General features: G+C 45.2%; 1 protein-coding gene across 1 annotated transcript in view; it reads left to right on the forward strand.

The window, feature by feature from the left end:
- CACNA1A (calcium voltage-gated channel subunit alpha1 A) overlaps positions 1-22511 on the forward strand; it is a 368926-nt gene that overhangs the window by 134060 nt on the left and 212355 nt on the right. The window contains exons 4-5 of the mRNA XM_084838533.1: positions 10249-10354; positions 12384-12523. Coding sequence (XP_084694659.1) covers positions 10249-10354; positions 12384-12523 — 246 coding nt within the window. The remainder of the gene's footprint in view (positions 1-10248; positions 10355-12383; positions 12524-22511) is intronic.

Raw genomic sequence — 22511 nt, forward strand, 5'->3', positions numbered from 1 at the left:
CCAGCGTGCTGAAATTAAGTTCAACACCAAGCAGCTGCCCTTGCTACACAGCCACTTCTCGACTCTGCTGCCTGTGAGAGCAGCAGCTAGGCTGTTGCTCTGGCTTCCTTTGCATGTCTGTATTGCTCCTCCATAAATGGAAAGACACAGAAAGATACAGAACCAGTTTTTATGAATAGATCCTGCCCTATTGGAATGAACAGTTTTGCTGCCTCCCGAACTTAGGGTCACAGACTCTCTATTGTTACCCTATGAGGTCATGCTCTAGAACAGCCTTCCGCAACCTAATGCCCTCTGGATGTTTTAGACTACAGCTCCCATTGCTCCAGGCCATTGGCTGGAGCTGATGGGAATTGTAATGCAAAACATCTGGAAGACACTATGCTGGGGAAAGCTGCTCTAGAGTTTCTTGCACACCCAATTTAGTGGTCTAGTGCCAAAACAGAAACAGGGAAACAATTTCTCTAAAAAGCAAGTCCACAGGAGAACCTTTTGCCAGCCTCCCTTAATCATGGGTCACAAAGATGGCACTGCCTGTGCTGGCCCAGTTATTACCTTAATCTACTGCACTGTTGATTAGATAGTTAATGTGGGCAGAGCTGGTGTTTTTTCATGAATAGATATGCTAAACAAACATATCCAGTCCTCCTCCAGAGCCTCTGTCTGTGTGTCCATAGACTCCAAATGGTTGATTTAGAGCTCCTCCTTGATTCCCAGGGCAGTTTTACAGATAACACAAGACAAACTTGGGTCTGCCACCACAGTAGCCAAATGTGGCTTCCTGGCAAGTGTCGCTGTATTATATTCATATTTGCAAACACACATTTGCTGCATCAGAACTTTTAATTTTACTTATATACCTAGAAATATAATGTGCAGAGAACTCAGGCCTAGGGCCATGGTGTTCTCCAAGCAGAATGTCTTCCTGTTTCTTTCTCTGCCTCATATTTCATATGAAATCAGTTTGTCTTAAAAGCAAAACCTTTACACTTTTATTGCGTATGTGTATTTTAAATTCTCTTTTTGTGTGTGTACAATGGTGACTGACAGCAAGGGGCAGTTTGTGACCCTCCAAATGTTTTGGCCTACAACTCCCATCAGCCCTAGCCAGCGTAGTCAATGTTGAGGAACTATGGGCATTGTAGGCCAAAATGTCTGGATGGCCACAAGTTGCCCAGTCCTGGACTACCGTGATCTGAAGAAGAAAGGTGGCATTATTTGCAGGATGCAAGGCTGTTTTTTTTACAGAGTTTTGAAGCCTGAAGAAAAATGTTCCTGAGTTCCTCACCTAGTTCTGGCAAGGGAGTGGGAAGTAGTCGTTTATAGGCCTCAGATCCTGGGGAAAGCATGGGTGGCAAGGGGTCATTACTTTCCCAGTTTTGGAGAACCTTCTATAAAATACACACATACATGTACACACATGCACAAACAAAAGATGTCTTTTTGGTCAGGGCCCTGGCATGTTAGTTTTCTGGTTGGAAGGACTTTGTGTGTGGTGAAGCATTCAATGTGCCCCCCCCCCCATGAAGGGGAAGAGACTTACCACTTTTAAGCACTAGATTCACGAGTGAGTGAGAGAGCAAGTGTATTGAGAGATGGGGAGACTCCTGGCATCTCAAAAGTGAGCAGAAGAAAGAGTGGGGATCTAAAGCTAGAGTATACTGATGATGATATCATGTGAGTAAGTTCATTGACAACATACTCGAACCACCAGCCCCTGTGTGCAGAAGGGTTCAAGGATAGATTCCACCCCCAATCTCTTACATTTTAGTGTAGGATTTATTCCGGAATAAAAAGGGGAAGATCGTGTAAATGTAAGTTGGTGGATATAGGTGGATCCACATGTGGTTGGTGGATATAGGAGGGAAACTATGCCGTGTGGCTTCGGACAAGCATCCTCGACACAGCACGCTCCCTCTGTGCGACGTATCCCATAGAATTCCCCTCTCGTCGACTGCCGCTTTCTGTGCCCCTCCTCCCCGAATCATGAACTTGCCCTGAAGGCTCAGAAACCACGAGAAGACAGGCTTGGAGCGCCTGGGAGGCGGTGGCGGGGCGCACTGTCGAGAGGACTCCCCCGCCCTTCCAGATCAAGGAACCGGCTGGTGCTTTCGCCTCCCCGCCCCCGCCTTTTCGCGTCTCCAGCTCCCTCCCTCCCTCCCTCCCTCCCTCCCTCGGATCCGCTGATTCAGGCCTCTTTCCGCGCAAGCCAATCAATGGGCAGGAAGGGCCTGCAGCGGGCTCCGCGGCTCAGCCGCTGACGGTGCGATGCTGCTGCGAGGCCGGCGGCGCGCACTGCAGTCTCAGCTCCTCCTGTCCACCCCAAGAACTGGGCCGGTCCCAGCGGCACGTTTCAGCGCCTGCTTCCGCTGCTCCACTTTTCAGAGCTGGCTGGCTGGCTGGCTGGCTGCTGCTACCTGGCAGCTCTTTTCACCCCTTCGTCGCTGTGATCGGCAGGGCGAGAGAGAAGGCGTCGTATATACAGCTTTCCCTAAACTAGAGCCCTCCGGCTGTTTTGGACTGCAACTCCCAGCACCCTGGTTGGGGGATGATGGGAGTTGCAGTCAACACATCTGGAGGGCACCAGGTTGAGGGAGGCTGGCTAGTGGCTGTTGCATGAGCAAGCAAGGAGCGATGAGGCTGATGTAGCAAGAGTTTGAACTTTGACTAGAGGAGGAAAACAGTCGCTGGGGCAGAGAAGCTGATATTTTCGATCAAGTACCAGCATTTGTTCAAGAAAAATGTAACCCAATTTAAAGCAAAAGAGAGGCATTTGGATCCAGACCTGCTTGAATGTCAGCCACTTGCCATAGCTGTGGAAGCTGTGCCACCCATATGTGGCAGCTGCTGTTGGTGTCTCTTGAGAGACGGGCACTCCACATATACTCAGAGGCACTCTTCTCTAGCCAGCTTTTCTATGTGGTGGTGGGGAACCTAAGTATGGGTGCAGGAGACTGGAGATCTAGGTTCTAACAGCAGCTTCCAGGATTCTCCCATTTGTGACGCTCATTTCCTTCAATAATTGAAATGCTGGTTCCTTTGGAATAAAGGGTAATTTGGTCACTTGATGCAGGCTAATAATCCAACAACTTGGAAAACCTTTAGAAAATGTCTCCTCTTTCTTCTAACGGAGGAGTGACTGAAATACCAAAATCTTGAACAACTGCTTATGCATTCCTAGAAGGGAAGGAAGGTGCATTAAATTCCAAATTGTAAATCTGCCAACTTCAGTTGATACTTTAGGGATATCCACAGTGTTTTAGAAATATCTAAATACCTAATATTAATAAAAGAAATATCTAAATATCTGAGGAGGGCTTTGGACAGGGGTGAATGCTCCTTCCTTGTTCTCCTCGACCTCTCAGCATCTTTTGATACCGTTGACCACGGTATCCTCCTGGACCGCCTGGAGGGGTTGGGCATTGGAGACACTGTATTGCGGAGGTTCTGGTCCTTCCTCTCCAACAGGTACCAGAGGGTAGCACTGGAGAGGAGGTTTCGGACCCGTGGCCACTCACTTGTGGGGTGCCACAGGGTTCCATCCTCTCCCCGATGCTATTACATCTATGTGAAGCCACTGGGGGCTATCATCAGGAGGTTTGGGGTGCAGTGTCATCAGTATGTGGATGACACACAGCTCCACCTCTCGTTCAAATCTTCACCAAGGTTGGCCGTAGAATCCCTGTCCAAATGTCTGGAGTCGGTGAGTGGCTGGATGGGGAGGAATAAGCTGAAGCTGAACCCTGACAAGACTGAGGTAGTTTTGGTGGGAGACAAGAGGAGACTGGGGGATGTTGACCTGGTGTTGAATGGGGTATGGCTACCCTTGAAAGACCAGGTCCGCAGCCTGGGGGTCATTTTGGACTCCCAGCTGTCCATGGAGGCTCAGGTGTCAGTGCTGTATCAACTCCATCTGATATGGCGGCTGCGTCCATACCTTCCCGACCATCTGCTCCCATCAGTAGTTCATGCCCTGGTCTCCTCTCATTTAGACTACTGTAATACGCTCTACGTGGGGCTACCCTTGAAGATGGTTTGGAAGCTGCAGCTGGTATAGAATGTGGGGCTCGCCTGATTAAAGGCAGCCGCCAGCAACATCACATCAGTCCAGTGCTGAAGGAGTTGCACTGGTTACTAGTTGTTTTCCGGGCCAAATTCAAGGTGCTGGTTTTGACCTTTAAAACCCTATATGGTTCCGGCCCAGCCTATCTTAAGGAGCGCCTCCAGCAACACCAGACAGGCCGCTTAACAAGATCAGCCTTGGATGGCCTTCTCTCTGTCCCATCAGCCAGGACAGCCAGACTGGTGGGGACGAGGGAGAGGGCCTTCTCTGTGGTGGCCCCCACTCTGTGGAACTCCCTCCCTAAGGAACTCTGTCATGCCCCCTCTTTAATGAGCTGCCGCTGTGCATTAAAAACATGGTTGTTCAGGCAATCATTTGGGATGGGTTAGGGTATTTTAGAAAATGTTTTTATTGTAGAATTTTATTGTTTTAAACTGTTTTATTATATGTTGTACATCACCCAGAGTGGCTGGGTGACCAGCCAGATGGGCGATTAATAAATTTAATAAATAATATAATAATAATAATCTGTGACAATTAAATAGGGATACCTAGACCATCCATGTTAGCATTTCTAAGCCTGTCAGTAAGATCCTACCTGCTAAAGAATGTTGGGCTAGGTAGGATAATACCTTAGTGCCCTTGTGTCCTGGGTCAAAGTTTTAAGCCTTAATTTAAGGTTTGTGTGTTTGCAGGGTGGGGTGATTTATTCAGGTGAGACAAGATGCACAGCAAAGTTCAAAGGCCTGTGCTTTGATATATGCAAGATTAAATTACAAAAAGCTGCTTAGTCTAAGAGCATTTGTTGTGGTTACTTTTTATGCTACCTAATCATCGGAGATATAGGTGTTCATGCTCCTGAGGAATAATCACTTGTGGTCTGTAATATGGGTGGGACAATTGCCTCCCCTTGCTATTCCTAAATGGTGCTCCTGGCCCAGTGCTGGTATTTGTCAGCTCACACTAGTGGAGCAACTACACTTTCCATCATTGCACATACACAAAGAGAATGCAGTTTCCTCAGTGCAGCTGTGCTGCTGTGTCAGGGTCCAGCCATGCTCAGACCCTGAAGAAGAGGCCTTCTTGGAGGAGGGGGAGCAGGACCCCCAGCAAACCCCAGCTCTGCCAGCAGTCCAGAGGAGCCCACTCTTCCTCCAGAGCCTTCAGATCCTAGTGTTCCACCTGTGGCACCAGAAGACTCCATGCTGGTCACCTGGGCTCCCAGACCAGAGGAGATGGTAAGCCAGGCAGCAACTTCAGAGCCAACAGTAGAGGACCTGGGTAGCCCCATGAGCTACCCTTTACATGGAATAACTTGGGGAAAGCCTTCTTAAGTACCTGCCTGGATCAGGGCCTGGCTGAGAGCCAGGAAGAGGTGGAGCAGCCATCTCCTGTATAGTCCCTGAGCCTAACCTAGATGGTTACTGGCGTGACAGCTCCACTGAAGCTCCCAGCTCTTCTTCAGTTGCCAGGCTTGTGCCTTTTACCCCTTCCATGCTGGGGGAAAGGGCCTGGTGCAACTGCACAACTCAGAAGTGTGCAGAGAGGGTGTAGGATCAACATGGGTGTAGCAACATTAGTTGGCAACCTCTTTATATAAAAAGATCATCCTTCCTCTGGCACAATGCTCCCATAAAAAAAGAAAAGAAACACGGCAATGTATTAGCATCTTAAAAGATGATATTGTAATCAGTGCATACTCACACAGTCCATGACCACACATGAATGCCACAATGCAACAGCAGTAAGCTTGCAGTCCACACACACATTACACACCTGACCCATTGAGACATCACAGACACCTCTCCCCGCATACATCCTGCAGACATGTCAACTAAAAGGAACTGGATCCACAAACATCAGGGACAGCGTCAATATACAGACAACAGTAAGAAACCGCAGAGGGTCCAGAGCAAAGAAACCCTTAGATCACAAGTTCTGCATCAGTGCAAGGAGTCCTTGCATAGGTTGGAGAATAAGATTGCACCTGTATCCTCCTGTTAGTGCTAGGCCATATCTGTGCTGTGGTGGATTGTGTCACACCCACACGTATTTACAAGGTGCACCAGAAGAACCTAAAGATATGCATCATGATGAGACAAAAACATTCTGCTCCTGTACTATATAACACAGGAAATAAAGGGGGAAAAGTAGTTTGTTGCCAACTGGAAATGAATTGTGTGTATATAAGAATGTTATATTGTAGAAAGGAAATTTTGAGCAACAGCATGAGTGCACAAAGCACAGAAAGGAGGGCTCAACCACTAAGGAGAAGAGACTCAAAGACCGGATTCCCATGATCACCACAGCTTAAATAAGCCACAGTAGCTTGTTTAAGCCATGGCATATGCCAGGCACCATTTGCCTAATTATCCACCTGGGTGTGGGTTGTCATGTTGGCTTGTTGGAGGGGAAAATAACCCTCAAATAACCCAACAAGAGCCCAAGATTTATTTGGGGGGTTCTTTCCCCCTTCAACAGGCCATGCTGCCCAGGTTCAGATGACACAACAAGCTGCACCCAGGTGGGTAATTAGGCAAATGGTACCTGGCATGCGCTGGGGCTTAAACAATAAACAAGCCCATGTGGCTTGTTTAAGCTGTGGTGATTGTGTGAACCAGGCCTAAGAAAAAGAAAGAAGAGCAGCTTCTTAATGTATGTTTTTCCAGATCTCGTATAAGCTCCATACCCTGTGCACAACCACCCATGAAGAACCTCAGCTCAGTAGCTGGAACGGTGGGTACAGGAATAGACCACTCCACACAGGTAAGCAAATGAGGATCTTACTATAGGGGATCTTACTATAGGAGAATGAAAGGGAGCATATACCACACGGTTGTACCTGCCATTTCCTATGCAACAGGTTATAGCAACAGACGATCTCCACTACAGTGAAAGCCACGGTCAGGAACCAGAGAGAGCCATACAGAGATCCAATGCGCTCAACAACACCAATTCCAGGTAATATCTCATTACATGCATTGGGAAGAAATGGAAACATAAGCATCAACACAACAGGGCACCAAGCACTCCATCTGCAGGCCCAACACTCATGATTCTGAACTGCTCTGTCTTATAGGAGCACAACCAGATAACAAGCAGCAGAACAGCCAGGGATTCAAAACAAGCTCCAAGGTGACAATCCCCAGCTGAAAGGTGAGCATAGGTCCACTCTCCCTAAATGTCCTTCCCAACTTGGGTTGCTGCCTTTTCACTGTTGTTTCTTTGGAGGGCTCCTGTGCTGTTAATAGCTGCATGACAGGCAGAAACAACAGGTGCAGAGTTTTCCTAACATAGCCATACACCCGATGGGAGAAATGTCAATTGCTGGATTTCTTTTTGTCACTTATTGAAGTCATGGGTGCCCTGCATGAAAAAAAAGGTTGGTAACCCCAACAGGTGTTCCCACAAACAAACCACCCAATACAGGCAAGTCATTTACTGCAAAGAGCAAGATAAGCTGGCAAAGTTGGCACCTTTTTCTGAAAGAAGTGATGTGCCTTTAACAGTTACATAACAGAAATTCAACAGGTGCTGCTTTTTGCGATATGGAGATGCAGTTATGGGAGAAACTGTGATTGTTGCTCAAGTCCCTTAGTCTCTGGCAGAAACAGGTGGAAACCCTATACAGAGATGGAGACATGGGCATTCACTTAACACTCAGCTAAGGGAACCACCTGCTCTACTGGTAAACCAGTAAGGCACCGCTATTAAAACGCACTGCTTTTCTCCTTTCAGGAAGGCATCCAACTGACACTTCAGGAGGTGAAGTTGGCCCTCCACTTTGATGACTACATAGACAGCAAAGGAAAGTACTGCTGCAGCAGGAGCAGCAGCAGGGTGTTATGTAATTCCCTAAAGCTTTGTGTGATACTGCAGCGCCTTCACTCTTCCTACATTTTCAATAAATGTCTTAATTGATGCAGCTATCTGTGTCTCTGTCTACATAGTAGTTGGGAATGCAGGAAACATTTCATACTCCATAGCTCCCAATGTAACACCCTCCCAATGGCAGAGGAGCTGTAGTGGGTAACCACAAATGATCCATCAGGGGTAGGATTCAGTATTTCTCCCATTAAAAACAACATCCTCTTCCACAAGGCTTCTTATAAATGCATTCTCTTTCGCAAGGCCTCTTATGAATAATTTCTGTTGGAGCCATGATTTGATGTGGCTCCTGGGCACATTCTAGGGATGAGTATATGCCTCCCATTCCATTTTGTTACCATTGCATGGGTAGCAAGAGGGCAGGGCCAGTGGGTGCAATCCTGACCTCCCCTCCCTCCCATTGTGGACAGGTCTACACAAATTAAATGTCTGAACACAGCTAGTTCTCACGAAAACTGTGCTTCTGTTTTATCTGCAAAAAATGGGGCAGGAGCGAACTTGTAGCAAGAGCATGCATCTGGGACTCCTGTTTCCAGCTCTGTGTTGCTGCAGGGCTCTTGGGTGGCACTGGGCCAGTGGCTTTCCTCTGTTTCCTTGAAACAGTGACAGTGGCACTGACCCTCCTAATCTTCCTCTAAATGATGTTTAAAGAGATTGAGGTCAAGTGTGAGTAATCTAGATTCACAGCTGCAAAATTCACATGCAGTGCAACTGTGGGAACGAACTAGTTGCAAGTCACTGAAGCCCTCTGGCTTCATGCCTATTCATCAGGAGTTCTTAATTTAAAGTATCTACCTTTCTTTAGATGTGTTCATACACATGGAGAAAGTAGAAGGGATATCAGGGTGATTGTATGACTAGACACTATTGTTCTTATTTAAGTGAATTAGATCCAGATGTAACACCATTATTCTTGTTCACATTGTTGCTTTCCTTATGGAGTAAATTAGTCCAAAGAACCTGGAATTCGATTTATCTCTATAGAAGAACTCTCAATATTGGTATAAGTTAGCGCTGTAGAAGGAATAGTTTAAAAAGGAGAAGGAGCCATTTAAAAAGGTTACTGTGAGGTAAAGTATAATAATGTATTATGTGAAGGAGGTCCAGCTTCTTGTATATAAACCAGAGCATGAGTGAATGATAAAACAGGAAGTAGTTGCATGTGGACTTGCAGAGCTGCCTTCTTTTTCTGGCTTCTATGCCTTTTAGTGCAAAAACAGTAATGTATTTTGAATACACAGTGCTTCATCTCTGAGTGTTCTGTAAGTGGGATTCACTGATAATAAACCTTGGAGTGGATGCCAAGATTTTCATGAATCAGAAGAAGCTGAATTATTTGATTCCAGTTTTGGTGGCAAGTCTAGTGGCATGCTGGGTGCAGAATGCTCACTGTGGCTACTTAAGCAATTGAGATGTTCTAGAAATTATGTGTTTTGATTAAGTGATGAGGTTGATTTGTTGTTACACTCAGGAAAATAATGCAGGTGATTACAAAGATCAAGATTCCCCTCTGAATAGATAAGATCCTGACAGGTATTAGATAGGTTGTATTACACCTGAATGCTATGTTGAATGTAATATATCAGAAGAATGTGAGAGTTCGAAGGTAAATGTTTAATAAACTGCCACTATGCATAAAGTGACATATTTCCAATGATATGGTGGGTACAAGGCTATGGCTGGTAAACATACTGTGCTGCTTCTTTGGTGTCATGCCATGCCTAGCTCTTAATACTTGGATGATGAGCATTGAACTCTAGAATTCAAGGTCCAACAAGTATTAAAAGGGTTGTTTCAAACAATACTTTTTCAAGTGTTTCGCAAAAAATGTAAAGTATGGATGAAACAAACCCACCAGGTGTCAAAGGTGTCACACCAGGATTGGCTACAGTTCCCTAGCAAGTGTACACTCGTGGCCTAACTGGTTTCAGTTACGTGCAATGACCGCTCAGTAGGACCCTTTCCCAAGACATCTTTGCAGGGTATCTATGTGCAATGCCTTTAGGAGGGGGATTGCCCCCTACCACTAGAGCAGGGAGTGCCATTTGTCCCTAGTTGGATCCAGTTGTTTCAATCCAGCATGCTTTCCATCGGTTATGCTGTTTTACATAGTACTTAAATCTGTGTTTGCATTTTCCATGTCTATAAATCAGATGAAAAGAATGACATGGACTAGAGCACAGATCTGATTGCAAAACATTGGCATGAGGAGTGGGGGGATCCTGGGAGGGCTCTTTGTTTTGACCACACATGTAAGATCCACCCATATGTGAAAACATTCCTTAACACTGCTTCACTCCTTTTGAATATATGATTTTAGCAACTATCATAGCAAACTGCATTGTCCTTGCTCTGGAGCAGCATCTGCCTGATGGAGACAAGACACCAATGTCAGAACGATTGGTGAGTAGTGTTCCCTTCCTCTGAAACATTCTTATGGCAGAACTAAACATGAGAAATGCCAAAAATAGCAGCACTGGGTCAAGTTCCTCTTCTCCTTCCGTAAGGCATAGTAAACTTGCCCCAACAGCCTTATTCTCTATGTTTCCCCACTCACCTCACCCAGTAATGTGGAGCTAAGATTGCCAACTCAAACATTCTGATGCTTGGTTGAGATGTAGGAGTGGAGCCAGAGTCAGAGCCCAGCTGTTTCTGGTGGGCCCAGGGTAGCAGGGTTGTGTAGCAGTGTCTAGTGGATCCCAGATGTGGGGCCCTGCAGAAAAACTATCTGTTTTTGTAAAATGAGGGTGGGCAGAAGGTAGATCTGCAGATCTTTTGGACTGCCAACTCCCAGAAGTCCCTTCCAGCAAGGTCAGTGGTCAGAAATGCTGGGAGGGGAAATTCAAAACATTTGGAGATCTCCTTTCTGCCCAGCTGTACACATTGTAAAGGAAAACTGTCAGGGATATGATCTTATACCTTGCTCAACTCACAACTGTCCAGAAAGTAAGAAAACCAAGCAGACCTTTTTCTTTTCCCCCCTTTTTTTGGCTGGTCATTGTGGAATGGGAGTGGGGAAACATCTGTTATATGGTCAGGAAATATGCAACCTGCATGCCTCAGCCATGCTGGGAGCTGTAGCCCAACACATCTGGAGAGCACCAGGCTGGTGAAGGCTGCTGTACTAGATGCTGTAGAGGGAGAGGGGGCTCTCCATGCCCAGCTGCCCTTTTCAACAGCAGGCCATGTTTCTTATAGCATTTAGTTCTGCCCCTACGATAACAGCACATTACATTCCCTCTTTCCTCACAGCAGTTCAGATGGAGACAGATTATACTCTCTGCATTAACCTTTCTCCTGCAGCTTTGTTCAGACAGCCTCAATCTACTGGATCCTGACAGAGTTACCCAATTGTAGCTTGCTCTGGAAACATGTCCCTAAGGCTTCCTTCATGCAACTGGTTGAAATAATAAGTAGTGGTAATCAAAGGTGGTGACTGGCTACACACAAACAGCTCACCTTGTGGAATAGCCTCCATAATTTGGATTTAATATGGATGTCATGCAGCTTGATCCTATGCATGTTTACCTGGAAGTAAGTTCTGCTGGTTTCAGTGGGACCCTCCCAAGTAAGAATACATAGGACTGAAGACTTACAGTGCAATCCTATACATGTCTACTTAGAAGTAAGCCCCACCGAGTTCAGTGGGAAGTACACTAGGTAAGTGTGCATAGGATTGCACTTTTAGTTGCATGAGTAGGTTCTCAGCCATGGCAGCCTGGATTAGATTGGATTGCCAGCAAAAGGTAGGGAATGATAAACTGGAGGGCCTGCAGGACTGATCTGCTTCATGTTTAGAAAGTATATTGGAAAGGAGAAAAATGGTTCTGGAATATATTCATACCCAGGTACAGCCTCAGACTAGGATTACAGAGAACCATTCACACAGTGTAGCTCCCATGATGACCCTGCCCAGTTACTTTAGGCCTGGTCACTCAACATGCTAACCCACACTCAGTGATTGAGTGTTGGTTGTTCTGAATCGTGGGTTTGTTGAACCATGGGTTAGTGTGTTGTCTGAATGCAGCACGTTTTTCTCAGGGTGGGTTATCGTGTTGTCTGAACGCAGCCAGGGTAGCTTCTTAACCATACAGTGTGGCTTGTTAACCACCCCGAATGACTCAACAACAAATCATGAGTTCTCAAGGTGGCTTGTTTGAGAAAATAAGCCACACTGCATGGTTAACAAGCCACCCTGGCTGCATTCAGACAATACGCTAACCCAGGGTTCAACAATCCATGGTTCAAAACAACCCACACTCAACCACTGAGTGTGGGTTAGTGCATTGTGTGAACAGCCCCTTTCTATTTCATTATTGTTATGACAATAAAATGGGGAGAGGAAAACATATAAGTTGCTCAGAGCTTCTTGGAGGGTGAGATAAAAATGCAATAACTAAATAGTAATTTTCACCTATCCATGCCTCCTTAGGATGACACAGAACCATACTTCATTGGAATATTTTGTTTCGAGGCTGGAATTAAAATTATTGCCTTAGGATTTGCTTTCCACAAAGGCTCCTACCTAAGGAATGGCTGGAATGTGATGGACTTCGTGGTGGTTCTCACAGGGTGAGTACCTGCTTTTTAAACTGTCTGTTGTTGTTGCTTATTTTCTGGTCTGTCTAGTGGTCATTGGACAGTGACAGGACCAAGAAGGGGGCCCGAATGTTTAGATTCTGTTTCCTGATGTGGAAGGAAAGGGGGGTGTAGTTTGTAAGAGCAGGGGGAGGCTTGGTACAAGAAATTCTGGTCTGGATTCCTGTTCTGATGTGTAACATGTTAGGCTGAGAACAGTCTGGAACACAATGATCACAACAGGTCTTTCACCTGCAGTGTGAACCAGGTGTCATATGTTGCCTTACGCACGCATACACGCACACACGCGCGTGCGCGCGCACACACACACACACACACACGTTCCAGCAAGTTGAATGCTGGTTCAGTGGTCAGTCCATGGTACTTCAGCCAGTTTATCCACCTTTTAAAAAAATCAAATCTGCATATATATGTTTGTACAGATATACAGATAACATCTCATAAAAAAAAATGTGGACACATCCATAACAATTGCAGAACTGTTCTGGAGATGGGAGAAGTGTTTTAGTGATAACAGCAGTGCTAGCCAATAGGTACCTTCTACAGCTGGCTTTTATTTAGTTTACTATTTATTTTGGATACTTAAAACCTTCCTTTCCATAATTTGATGGGGTTTTTCCCCAATTAAAGTTCACCCATGTTGAAAACATACAGAACCTGTTTGTTCAGGGTTTACCCAGCATACAAAATGGTCTTCAATGCTGTGAGGGTGCTTTCAAAGTTGCCCACCCTGCTCTTAAGATGCTGCATCTCTTTTTACCCTTAGAACAGCAGACAGAAAGCCTAGAGCTAGGCTGTTCCTCATCTTTGCCACTAATCTGTGCTGATCCCATCTTGCCTTTTATATGTGTAGGTTTATATATATATGTAGTTTTTGAACAGCATAATGTTCTTGAACACCAGTTTTAAGGATGGCACATGGACATGACATTCTGGATCTGTGTGTAACAAACAGGTACATCCTGTCTGCAATGCTGTGTCCTCACACTTTCCTAGTTTGCAAAGCTTGCTCCCTGCTGCTTCCCAGCCTGCTCACGATTTCCTGAGATGGGAACAAAAGCCCTTTTTTCCTGAAACAAAGATGTTATTTCGTGGTGGAGTGTTCACAACACCCACCCAGACTCTCATTTGTTGTGGCGTTCTTGGATTTGAAAAGAGCATCTAGTCAGCAGAGAGAACTCCACAGAAAGTGTGCTGAGCTAGTTGCAATTTAGCTTCACCTTGCCTTGCTGTTTCTATGCCTTTTCCATTCCCTGATGCTGCAGCGTTGGTAACTCATGCTTTACTTTTGGAGCTTCATCTGGTGGCTTGTTATATTGGTTTATATATCTCTAGGGTTGACTATAGGGGGTTAGTAGCCCAGATAAAATCCCATTATGTCCCTAGTTGGATGGTTTGGGTCCTCTTCAAATGAAACATTAAAACAAATCCTCTTTATTTAGCCTAAGACCTCTATTTCTAGGTAGCATTGAGTTTTGCCCAGGGAAACCCAGATTTAAATCACACTTCAGTTATTAAGCTCATTGGGTAGCTTTGAGCAAGTCACTAAGGGTGCAATCCTAACTAGATAGGTGGCTGCCCCCAACCTCGGAGGCGACCGCCTATCCAAAGCAAGGCAGGAGAGGCATGGGGGGATCATTCCCTCCGTGCCTCTCCTGCCTTGCTCTTTTTGCTAGACAGCCGTTTTCTCACAGCCAAACATGAGAGGAAGCTGCCGTATGACACATTGGATGTGTTGTACGCGCAGCTCTGCTCCCCCCGCCCCGGAATGCTCCCCAGCCCCGCCCCTTTTCAGTCGCTTCGCACTCGTCTTCCGAGCGCGGAGGACGGGGCTTCTCCACACTGCCTCCAAGGCAGTGCAGACAAGGGGGGAGGTCGGATTTCTGGGAACCGACCTCGGAGCACGGGCTCTGAGGTCGGTTCCCAGAAAACAGCATATCCTATGGCCCTCTAGACAGTGTCTAGTGGCCATAGGATTGCTCCCTCAGTCACAACCTAATCTAACTCACAAGGTTCTTAAGATGAAATCATCATCATCATCATGCACTTTTTACCATGAAAAGTACGATAACAAAGATAAATAATAATGTCACGAACTACAACACTTGGGAGCTGACACTCAAGTGAAGCTCCTTTTCCATGGAACTGTTGTCCAGTTCTGTGTTTGCTTTCCCTCCTTGAAGCATCTCTTGTTGTTGTTGTTGTTCAGTCGTTCAGTCGTGTCCGACTCTTCGTGACCCCATGGACCATAGCACGCCAGGCCTTCCTGTCCTGCGCTCTCTCCCGGAGCGTGCTCAAGTTCATATTCATTGCATCCGTGATGCTATCTAGCCATCTCATCCTCTGCCGTCCCCTTCTCCTTTTGCCTTCAGTCTTTCCCAGCATCAGGGTCTTTTCCAGGGAGTTTTCTCTTCGCATTAGGTGGCCAAAATATTGGAGCTTCAGCTTCAGTATCTGTCCTTCCAATGAGCACTCAGGGTTGATTTCCTTTAGGATGGACTGATTTGACCTCCTTGCAGTCCAGGGCACTCGTAAGAGTCTTCTCCAGCACCACAGTTCGAAAGCATCAATTCTTCGGCGCTCAGCCTTCCTTATAGTCCAGCTCTCACAGCCATACATTACTACTGGGAAAACCATAGCTTTGATTAGACGGACCTTTGTCGGCAAGGTGATGTCTCTGCTTCTTACTATGCTGTCTAGGTTTGCCATAGCTTTCCTCCCAAGGAGCAAGCGTCTTTTAATTTCATGGCTACAGTCACCGTCTGCGGTGATCTTGGAGCCCAAGAAAGTAAAATCTGTCACTGCTTCCATTTCTTCCCCTTCTATATGCCAGGAAGTGATAGGGCCAGATGACATGATCTTAGTTTTTTTAATGTTGAGTTTCAAACCAGCTTTTGCACTCTCCTCTTTCACCCTCAACAAGAGGCTCTTGAGATCCTCTTCGCTTTCTGCCATTAGGGTGGTATCGTCTGCATATCGGAGGTTGTTGATAATTCTCCCGGCAATCTTAATTCCGACCTCTGATTCATCCAACCCGGCATTTCTCATGATGTACTCTGCATATAAGTTAAATAAGCAGGGTGACAATATGCAGCCTTGTCGTACTCCTTTCCCAATTTTGAACCAATCGGTTGTTCCATGTCTGGTTCTTACTGTTGCTTCTTGACCCTCGTACAGGTTTCTCAGGAGATGGGTAAGGTGGTCTGGTACTCCCATCACTTTCAGAATTTGCCACAGTTTGTTGTGATCCACACAATCAAAGGCTTTAGCGTAGTCAATGAAGCAGAAATAGACGTTTTTCTGGAATTCTCTTGCTTTTTCCATGATGCAGCGAATGTTGGCGATTTGATCTCTAGTTCCTCTGCCTCTTCGAAACCCAGCTTGTACTTCCGGTAGTTCTCGGTTCGCATACTGCTGAAGCCTAGCTTGTAGGATTTTGAGCATCACCTTGCTGGCATGTGAAATGAGCGCAATTGTGCGGTAGTTTGAACACTCTTTGGCGTTGCCCTTCTTTGGAATTGGAATGTAAACTGACCTTTTCCAGTCTTGTGGCCACTGTTGAGTGTTCCAGATTTGTTGGCATATTGAATGCAGCACTTTAACAGCATCATCTTTTAGGATTTTAAATAGCTCGGCTGGAATACACCAGCCTAAAATCCCGCATTTAAAACAGGGCTTTCCGCTTCCATTTTAAATGCAGGATTTTATTTATTTAAAATATTTATTGCCTGCCTTTCAGGGCAGAAGCCCTCCCAAGGCAGCTTACAACAATAAATCACAACAGACTCCCTTTACACATGCTTCCTTTCCCCCCTCCCCTTTCCCCATCCTTCTTCCCCTTATCTGAGTCTTCCATAAATTTCATTGGTCTAGCTCCTCTGCACGGAGGGAACTCAAGCGGAACACAAGTGGGGTAATTTGATACCTCATTATCTTTGATCTATTTTAAAATGGAATAAAGGTCCTTTAGTGTGAGAGACGCCCTGGAGGTTAACGACATCATCTGAAGGGCCTGCAAACTTCTGTGAGTGAGCAATCTCAGTAGCAGGATAAAAGCTCCATGTGAAGAAGACCTTTCATCTTCATATTGCTCTGGGATAAATTAATTTGTAGAGTACCTGGAAGCTGTTGGAAGCAAGATTTTCAGAAGCTATTTTCATCCCCGATTGGAGAACATGTTATTAATCAGTGATGTTCCCATTTTCATAATGCCATGCCCATTCTAGTTTACCTGTCTTTTTCAGCACCTTGATCTTTACATCCTCTGTTTTGTTGGCATGCTCTAGAATTGCAATGGTTTGATTATTTCAAAATAAATGCATCTTTTGGATGTCCTGTTATATGACTACTGATGACTTGAGAAGGGTTGTGGCTAGGCAGTGGATGCAATCCAGGGAGTTTGAAACTGGGAGATTCAGTCCCATTGATTTTGATTGGACTTAAGTGGATTGGATCAACTGAGTCTATTACATTGTCCATTATGTTCCTGAAAGAGAAATTGTCTTTGCATCCTTCTTGGGAGCTAGTCTCTGTGGGCCAGTTCATTCAGAACTTTTTGTCCACCAGGTGAGCAGCCTAAGCAATCCCTGGGGATACACAAGCATGGAAAAACAGTGCAGTGAACTTGTCAGTACTCAGTATGGTAGCAATTCCTGTGACTGTGATGATAGGAAAAAGTGCTGTCACAATTACAATAATGAGTAGTTATCTGTACAGTTTGGTTCACACTGATGTTTCTCCCCAGGATAGTGGGTTTGGAGTTCGGACATGTAGGTGAAAAAAATCATGTGTGAACGAGCCTTGTATTGTTCCTTGTTAGCTCATTGTCCAAAGCACAAGTGTATGGGTTCTTCCCACATTTTTCAAGGCTAGTGTGGCTGCTTTCTGCACAGGGAATCAGTTAAATTTCCTCTATGTATTTTGGATTGTCAGGGGTGGCTCCTTGGTGGCTCATTGTGTTTTTATTCAGTGCCACTGTGGAGTTTTCAGGCTTCCATAAAGGAAGTATGACTATGGTACTACACATTACAAGAATGCCTGGAGGTAAAAATGAACACAGTATTTTTACTCTTGCTGTGTATTTGGAACAGAATAAGAAGTAGAATATGAAAGTTAAGGGCCGAAAGCAATGTTACAAGGGATGTATGGCTGTTACCAAGAGTAGCGGCAGCCCTGTATCTCCTCCTGCATCTCCCTAGTGACCTCTAGTAAGAGAAGGCATGGGTCACTCTGTGTTTCCCTACATCACCTTAAATAGGTTCTCAGCTTGCTACCAGGTTGGTGGATGTGTTTTAAGGCTGTGGTCAAACAGACCATGCAAAGGTTGATTCACAGAATCTCCAAGAATTATTGTGGAGTGTTCTGCAGGCTAAGCATTCTAGATTTATTCATGTGGCTTTTAAGAGAGAGTGCAAGACAGTCCCCAAGAGTCTCCTCACAGGAGGCTGTTTCCACTGACAAGGAACATGAATGTCCTGTTTCACATGTTCTAGGGCTGAGTTCTGTCACTTTCAGAAGTAAGAGCTGATCCACATGTTCAGATAATCTCAAAGAGTGCTTATCAATGGGATCTTCTCAAACTGGGGACAGGTAACAAGCAGGGTACCGCAGGGCTTGGTCTTGGGCCCACTGCTCTTTAACATTTTTATTAAGGACTTGGAGGAGGAGGTGCAGGGAATGCTGATCAAATTTGCAGATGACACAAAATTGGGCGGGATAGCTAATACCCTGGAAGAGAAAAACAAAATTCAAAGTGATCTTGATAGACTGGAGTGCTGGGCAGAAAACAACAGAATGAAACTGAATAGGGATAAATGCCAAGTTCTGCACCTAGGAAAAAGAAACCAAATGCACAGTTACAAGATGGGGGATACGTGGCTCAATAACACTACGAGCGAGAAGGATGTTGGAATTGTTGTCGATCACAAGCTGAATATGAGCCCACAATGTGATGTGGCTGCAAAAAAGGGAAATGCTATTTTGGGCTGCATTCATAGAAGCATAGCTTACAAATCCCAGGAAGTACTAGTTCCCCTCTACTCAGCACTGGTTAGCCTCATCTGGAGTACTGTGTCCAGTTCTGGGCGCTGCACTTTAAGAAGGATGCAGACAAACTGGAGAGGGTTCAGAGGAGGGCAACAAAGATGATCAGAGGACTGGAAACAAAGCCCTATGAAGAGAGACTGAAAGAACTGGGCATGTTTAGCCTTGAGAAGAGAAGACTGAGGGGAGATATGATAGCACTCTTCAAGTACTTGAAAGGTTGTCACAGACAGGAAGACCAGCATCTCTTCTCAATCATCCCAGAGTGCAGGACATGGAATAATGGGCTCAAGTTACAGGAAGCCAGATTCCAGCTGAACATCAGGAAAAACTTCCTGACTGTTAGAGCAATACAACAATGGAACCAATTACCTAGGGAGGTAGTGGGCTCTCCCACACTGGAGGCATTCAAGACGAGGCTGGACAGCCATCTGTCAGAGATGCTCTGACTTGGATTCCTGCATTGAGCAGAGGGTTGGAGTCGATGGCCTTGTAGGCCCCTTCCAACCCTACTATTCTATGATTCTATGGACTGAACCAGTTCAGAAAGCAGGTATGTGTGTGTATGGGGGGAGGCATATGCTTGAATATCTGTCCCTCCTCCTGCCCCATTCAAAACTCCCTAAGAGTTTCTTCACACTTACACTTAGGTTGGGTTCAAAATTGTTGCCACTCTCTGCTGACTGCATCCCTAACAGTATGCAGCTCATTAGTATGCCAGACAGTATTTGCTTCTTGATTAGGGAGTCCTCCCTGCACTATTACTTAAAGGAGCTTTCCAGACATGTCCTGAATGATGAGGGAGCCACAGTCTGCCTGCACAGCCTGAATGGTAAAAAGGCAGGGAGGGAGCAGGGCTGGCAAAGGAGATTTCCTGCCACTTCTGCTGGCAAGTAGCTAGGTGGGCAGACCTTCAGGCCACAGGTTCAATTGACAAATTGTAGGAGCAAGATTTTGGTAGAAGCAATTCATTTGTGGCTAGATCTCAATGTGCGGCTGCATCCTATATGCATGCATATGTACAGCATTCTCTGCTTATTCCTCTTTCTGTCTTTGTGCACATTAGTAGTTATGTTTACCCACTATAAGCATTACATCACTATGCCATATGTGTGTGTGTGTGTGTGTTTATGTGCCTGTATGTGTGTGCTACATGCACGCACATACACACATACATACGGGTTTGTTTATCTTGCAGTGCCTGTGAAAGAAACCAATTGCCACTGGGATAGATGCATTACTTGAGGATCCATTCCATTGACATGCTTTGATGCATGTATTTGTGGGCCTGATACATCTTCGAGTACTCCCCCACCTCACTGTTCTTTGTGCCCCTCTATCTCTGCCTTTGGGTCATGTTGAAGAGCACTGACCAAGACTTTATATTGGATATAGCTGCCTTCAAGTTAAGAGTCTACAGACAAATATATACACATTTTTAAGAAGACAAGATAAGTGAAAAGCCAAGATCACTGATAATCTTTCCTGATCAGCCTTATGTGTGGATGCACTTGGGAGCTCTGTAAATACTCCAACCAGAGGCTCACAACATTTTGGCTGGCTTTGGAAGCCAATTCAAAACTTGTGCCTGCACCTCCTCTAGTCCTTAATTTCATGCAGACTTTCTACTTGAGGTCAGGGTGGGACAATCCCCTGCTCCAAATTGGGCAGGGGCTTGTTTGGCCCTGTGCTGCCTTCAGGAACATAGTGGGCAAAGAAGCCTCTGGCACTTTCTCCATCTTCCAAATAACCTTGGAACTGGGAAGGGTGTAGAGAGCACCATGCAAAAGCAAGGACAATCCACAGCCATCTCTGCTGCTTCAAGAGGACAGTGGCAACCTCACCAACCATGGTAAACAAAGATGTGGAACCCTGACTGGAACCTTAAAAATAAAATAGTGAGATTTTTCAAAAAATATTCTCATGACCCTTGTATTGCAAATCCTTCTAGTGCCTGATCATGGGTGGTGCTGAGCATGTCTGTATCACTCCAGACTCCTTCCCCGTTCCTAACAGAGATAGTTAGTAGATGTTCTAGGGACTGATTCTCTGTGACTCACGCTAGTGAGGCCTCTTTTTAGGGCAGCGGATTAAAAGTTTGGCTTATACTCACTGGGATGGTAAAAATTGCCTGCAGAGAGGCCTGCCAGCTATCCCCCAGCCTCCACCTGTCTGTAGAGATGCGGTGTAGGGATAACGTATCGTTCTGAGCATTGGGTAGTTAATGGAGCAGTTGACCTAGCCACAGGGCGAAGGACACCATTATTAATGGAGTTACTGAAGAAAGGTATGCTATGCGAAACACTTAAAAACACAGCTTAATTTCCTATCTAAACAAAAGTTTCTGTAGCTCACATGTGCTTGCTGTGCCTGTCATCCTGAGAGCTGGATAATGGAGACAACTGATCATACCTGGTTGTAGCATAAGTTTCGATAGTTAGTGATATCCGCAAATGGAGAATGGAATCATAATGGGATTCTGTTTGAACACAGGGACTGACCATTTGCCAAATGTGGACAGAATAACTGCATAAAATGCATTTTACTTAAAAAGGAAGTGACTGCTTTCACACACTCATCTGTGAAAAGGATCATGCATTTTTGTACATCTGTAGGGTTTGGAGGAGGAGGAAATGCAGAAGGTGTTCCTAGAGATGCTGCTTCTTCTTATTTATTTAAAGCTTGAAGCAGCTTGCAACAAAGATTAAAAAATGAAAATAAATTACAAGATAACTAATACAAATACAATCCCCCTGCCCCCTCACAACTAAACAGTGCAACCATAAAACGAGCAAAGGGCTGGATGCACCCGATTTTGTCTGATCTCATAAGCTAAGCAGGGTCGGCTCTGGTTAGTACTTGGATGGGAGACCGCCTGGGAATCAGGCTTCCTGCACTGAGCAGGGGGTTGGACTCGATGGTCTTGTAGGCCCCTTCCAACCCTATGAGTCTATGTCTAAGACATCATTAAGACTCGGTGGCCAAAAGCTGATTGAAATGGATGAGCTTTACACACTCTCTGGAAGGATACAAGAGAGGAAAAACTCTGAATAAAACTAGGGAGGTCATTCCACAGTTTCGGGGCAATTGCAATAATGACCATGCTCCTTGCTGCTGATGTTCTTACTTACCCAGCATAGGCACATGGAACAAGGCTTAACCTGCAAAGTGCAAGCTGTAGAGGGGTTCAGACGAGGATACACATCTTGCATAGGTTGCCACTGGGAACTAATAATTTAAGACTGTGCTTTCCATTGCTAATGTGCCTTTAGTACTTTGGTCAATCATGAGGGGTAAACAGCAGTAGACCAGTTTGGACATGTACATCAGGCTTGAGCTTTTGAGTCATACCTCTGTTCTTATGCTCTGATTCTTTCCTTCATTTCCTGGGTCAGGCAAATTTATTTTATTTAAGAAATATATAGGCCACTTTTAACATATAAATATGTTTCCAAGGTGGTGTACATTATATTTATTTATTTTAAGAATGTCTTGGCCACTATATATTATTTTAGATAATAAAATCATATTAACACAAGCATAAGAGAATTAACATTAAAGTAACATTAAAATAGTAACATTAACCCCCCCAAAACAATAATAAACAAAAAGAGAAATACACATTGCTGCATATCAAGCCAACCATTCTAGCATGAGATCTAAAAACATAGCTGCTAAGAACAACATAAAACAATAGGAACACTAACTAATACCCACTTAATTAAAAGCAGTCTGAAAATAAACCAAGATATATTTAGGGCCTGTCTAAAGGAAAATAGGGAATTAATCATATCATTAAGGGGAGGGAATTCAATAAATATGAGGCCACCACCAAAACGTCCCCTGTCCCTTGTGCCTGCCAGCCAAACTACCCTACTGGTGTGCACACAAGCAGGGCCTTAGAAGCTGATCTTAATGC

Source organism: Heloderma suspectum, chromosome 2, assembly GCF_057233095.1.
Source record: "Heloderma suspectum isolate Gila_16-S chromosome 2, 16-S_ref, whole genome shotgun sequence".
Classification (NCBI taxonomy): domain Eukaryota; kingdom Metazoa; phylum Chordata; class Lepidosauria; order Squamata; family Helodermatidae; genus Heloderma; species Heloderma suspectum.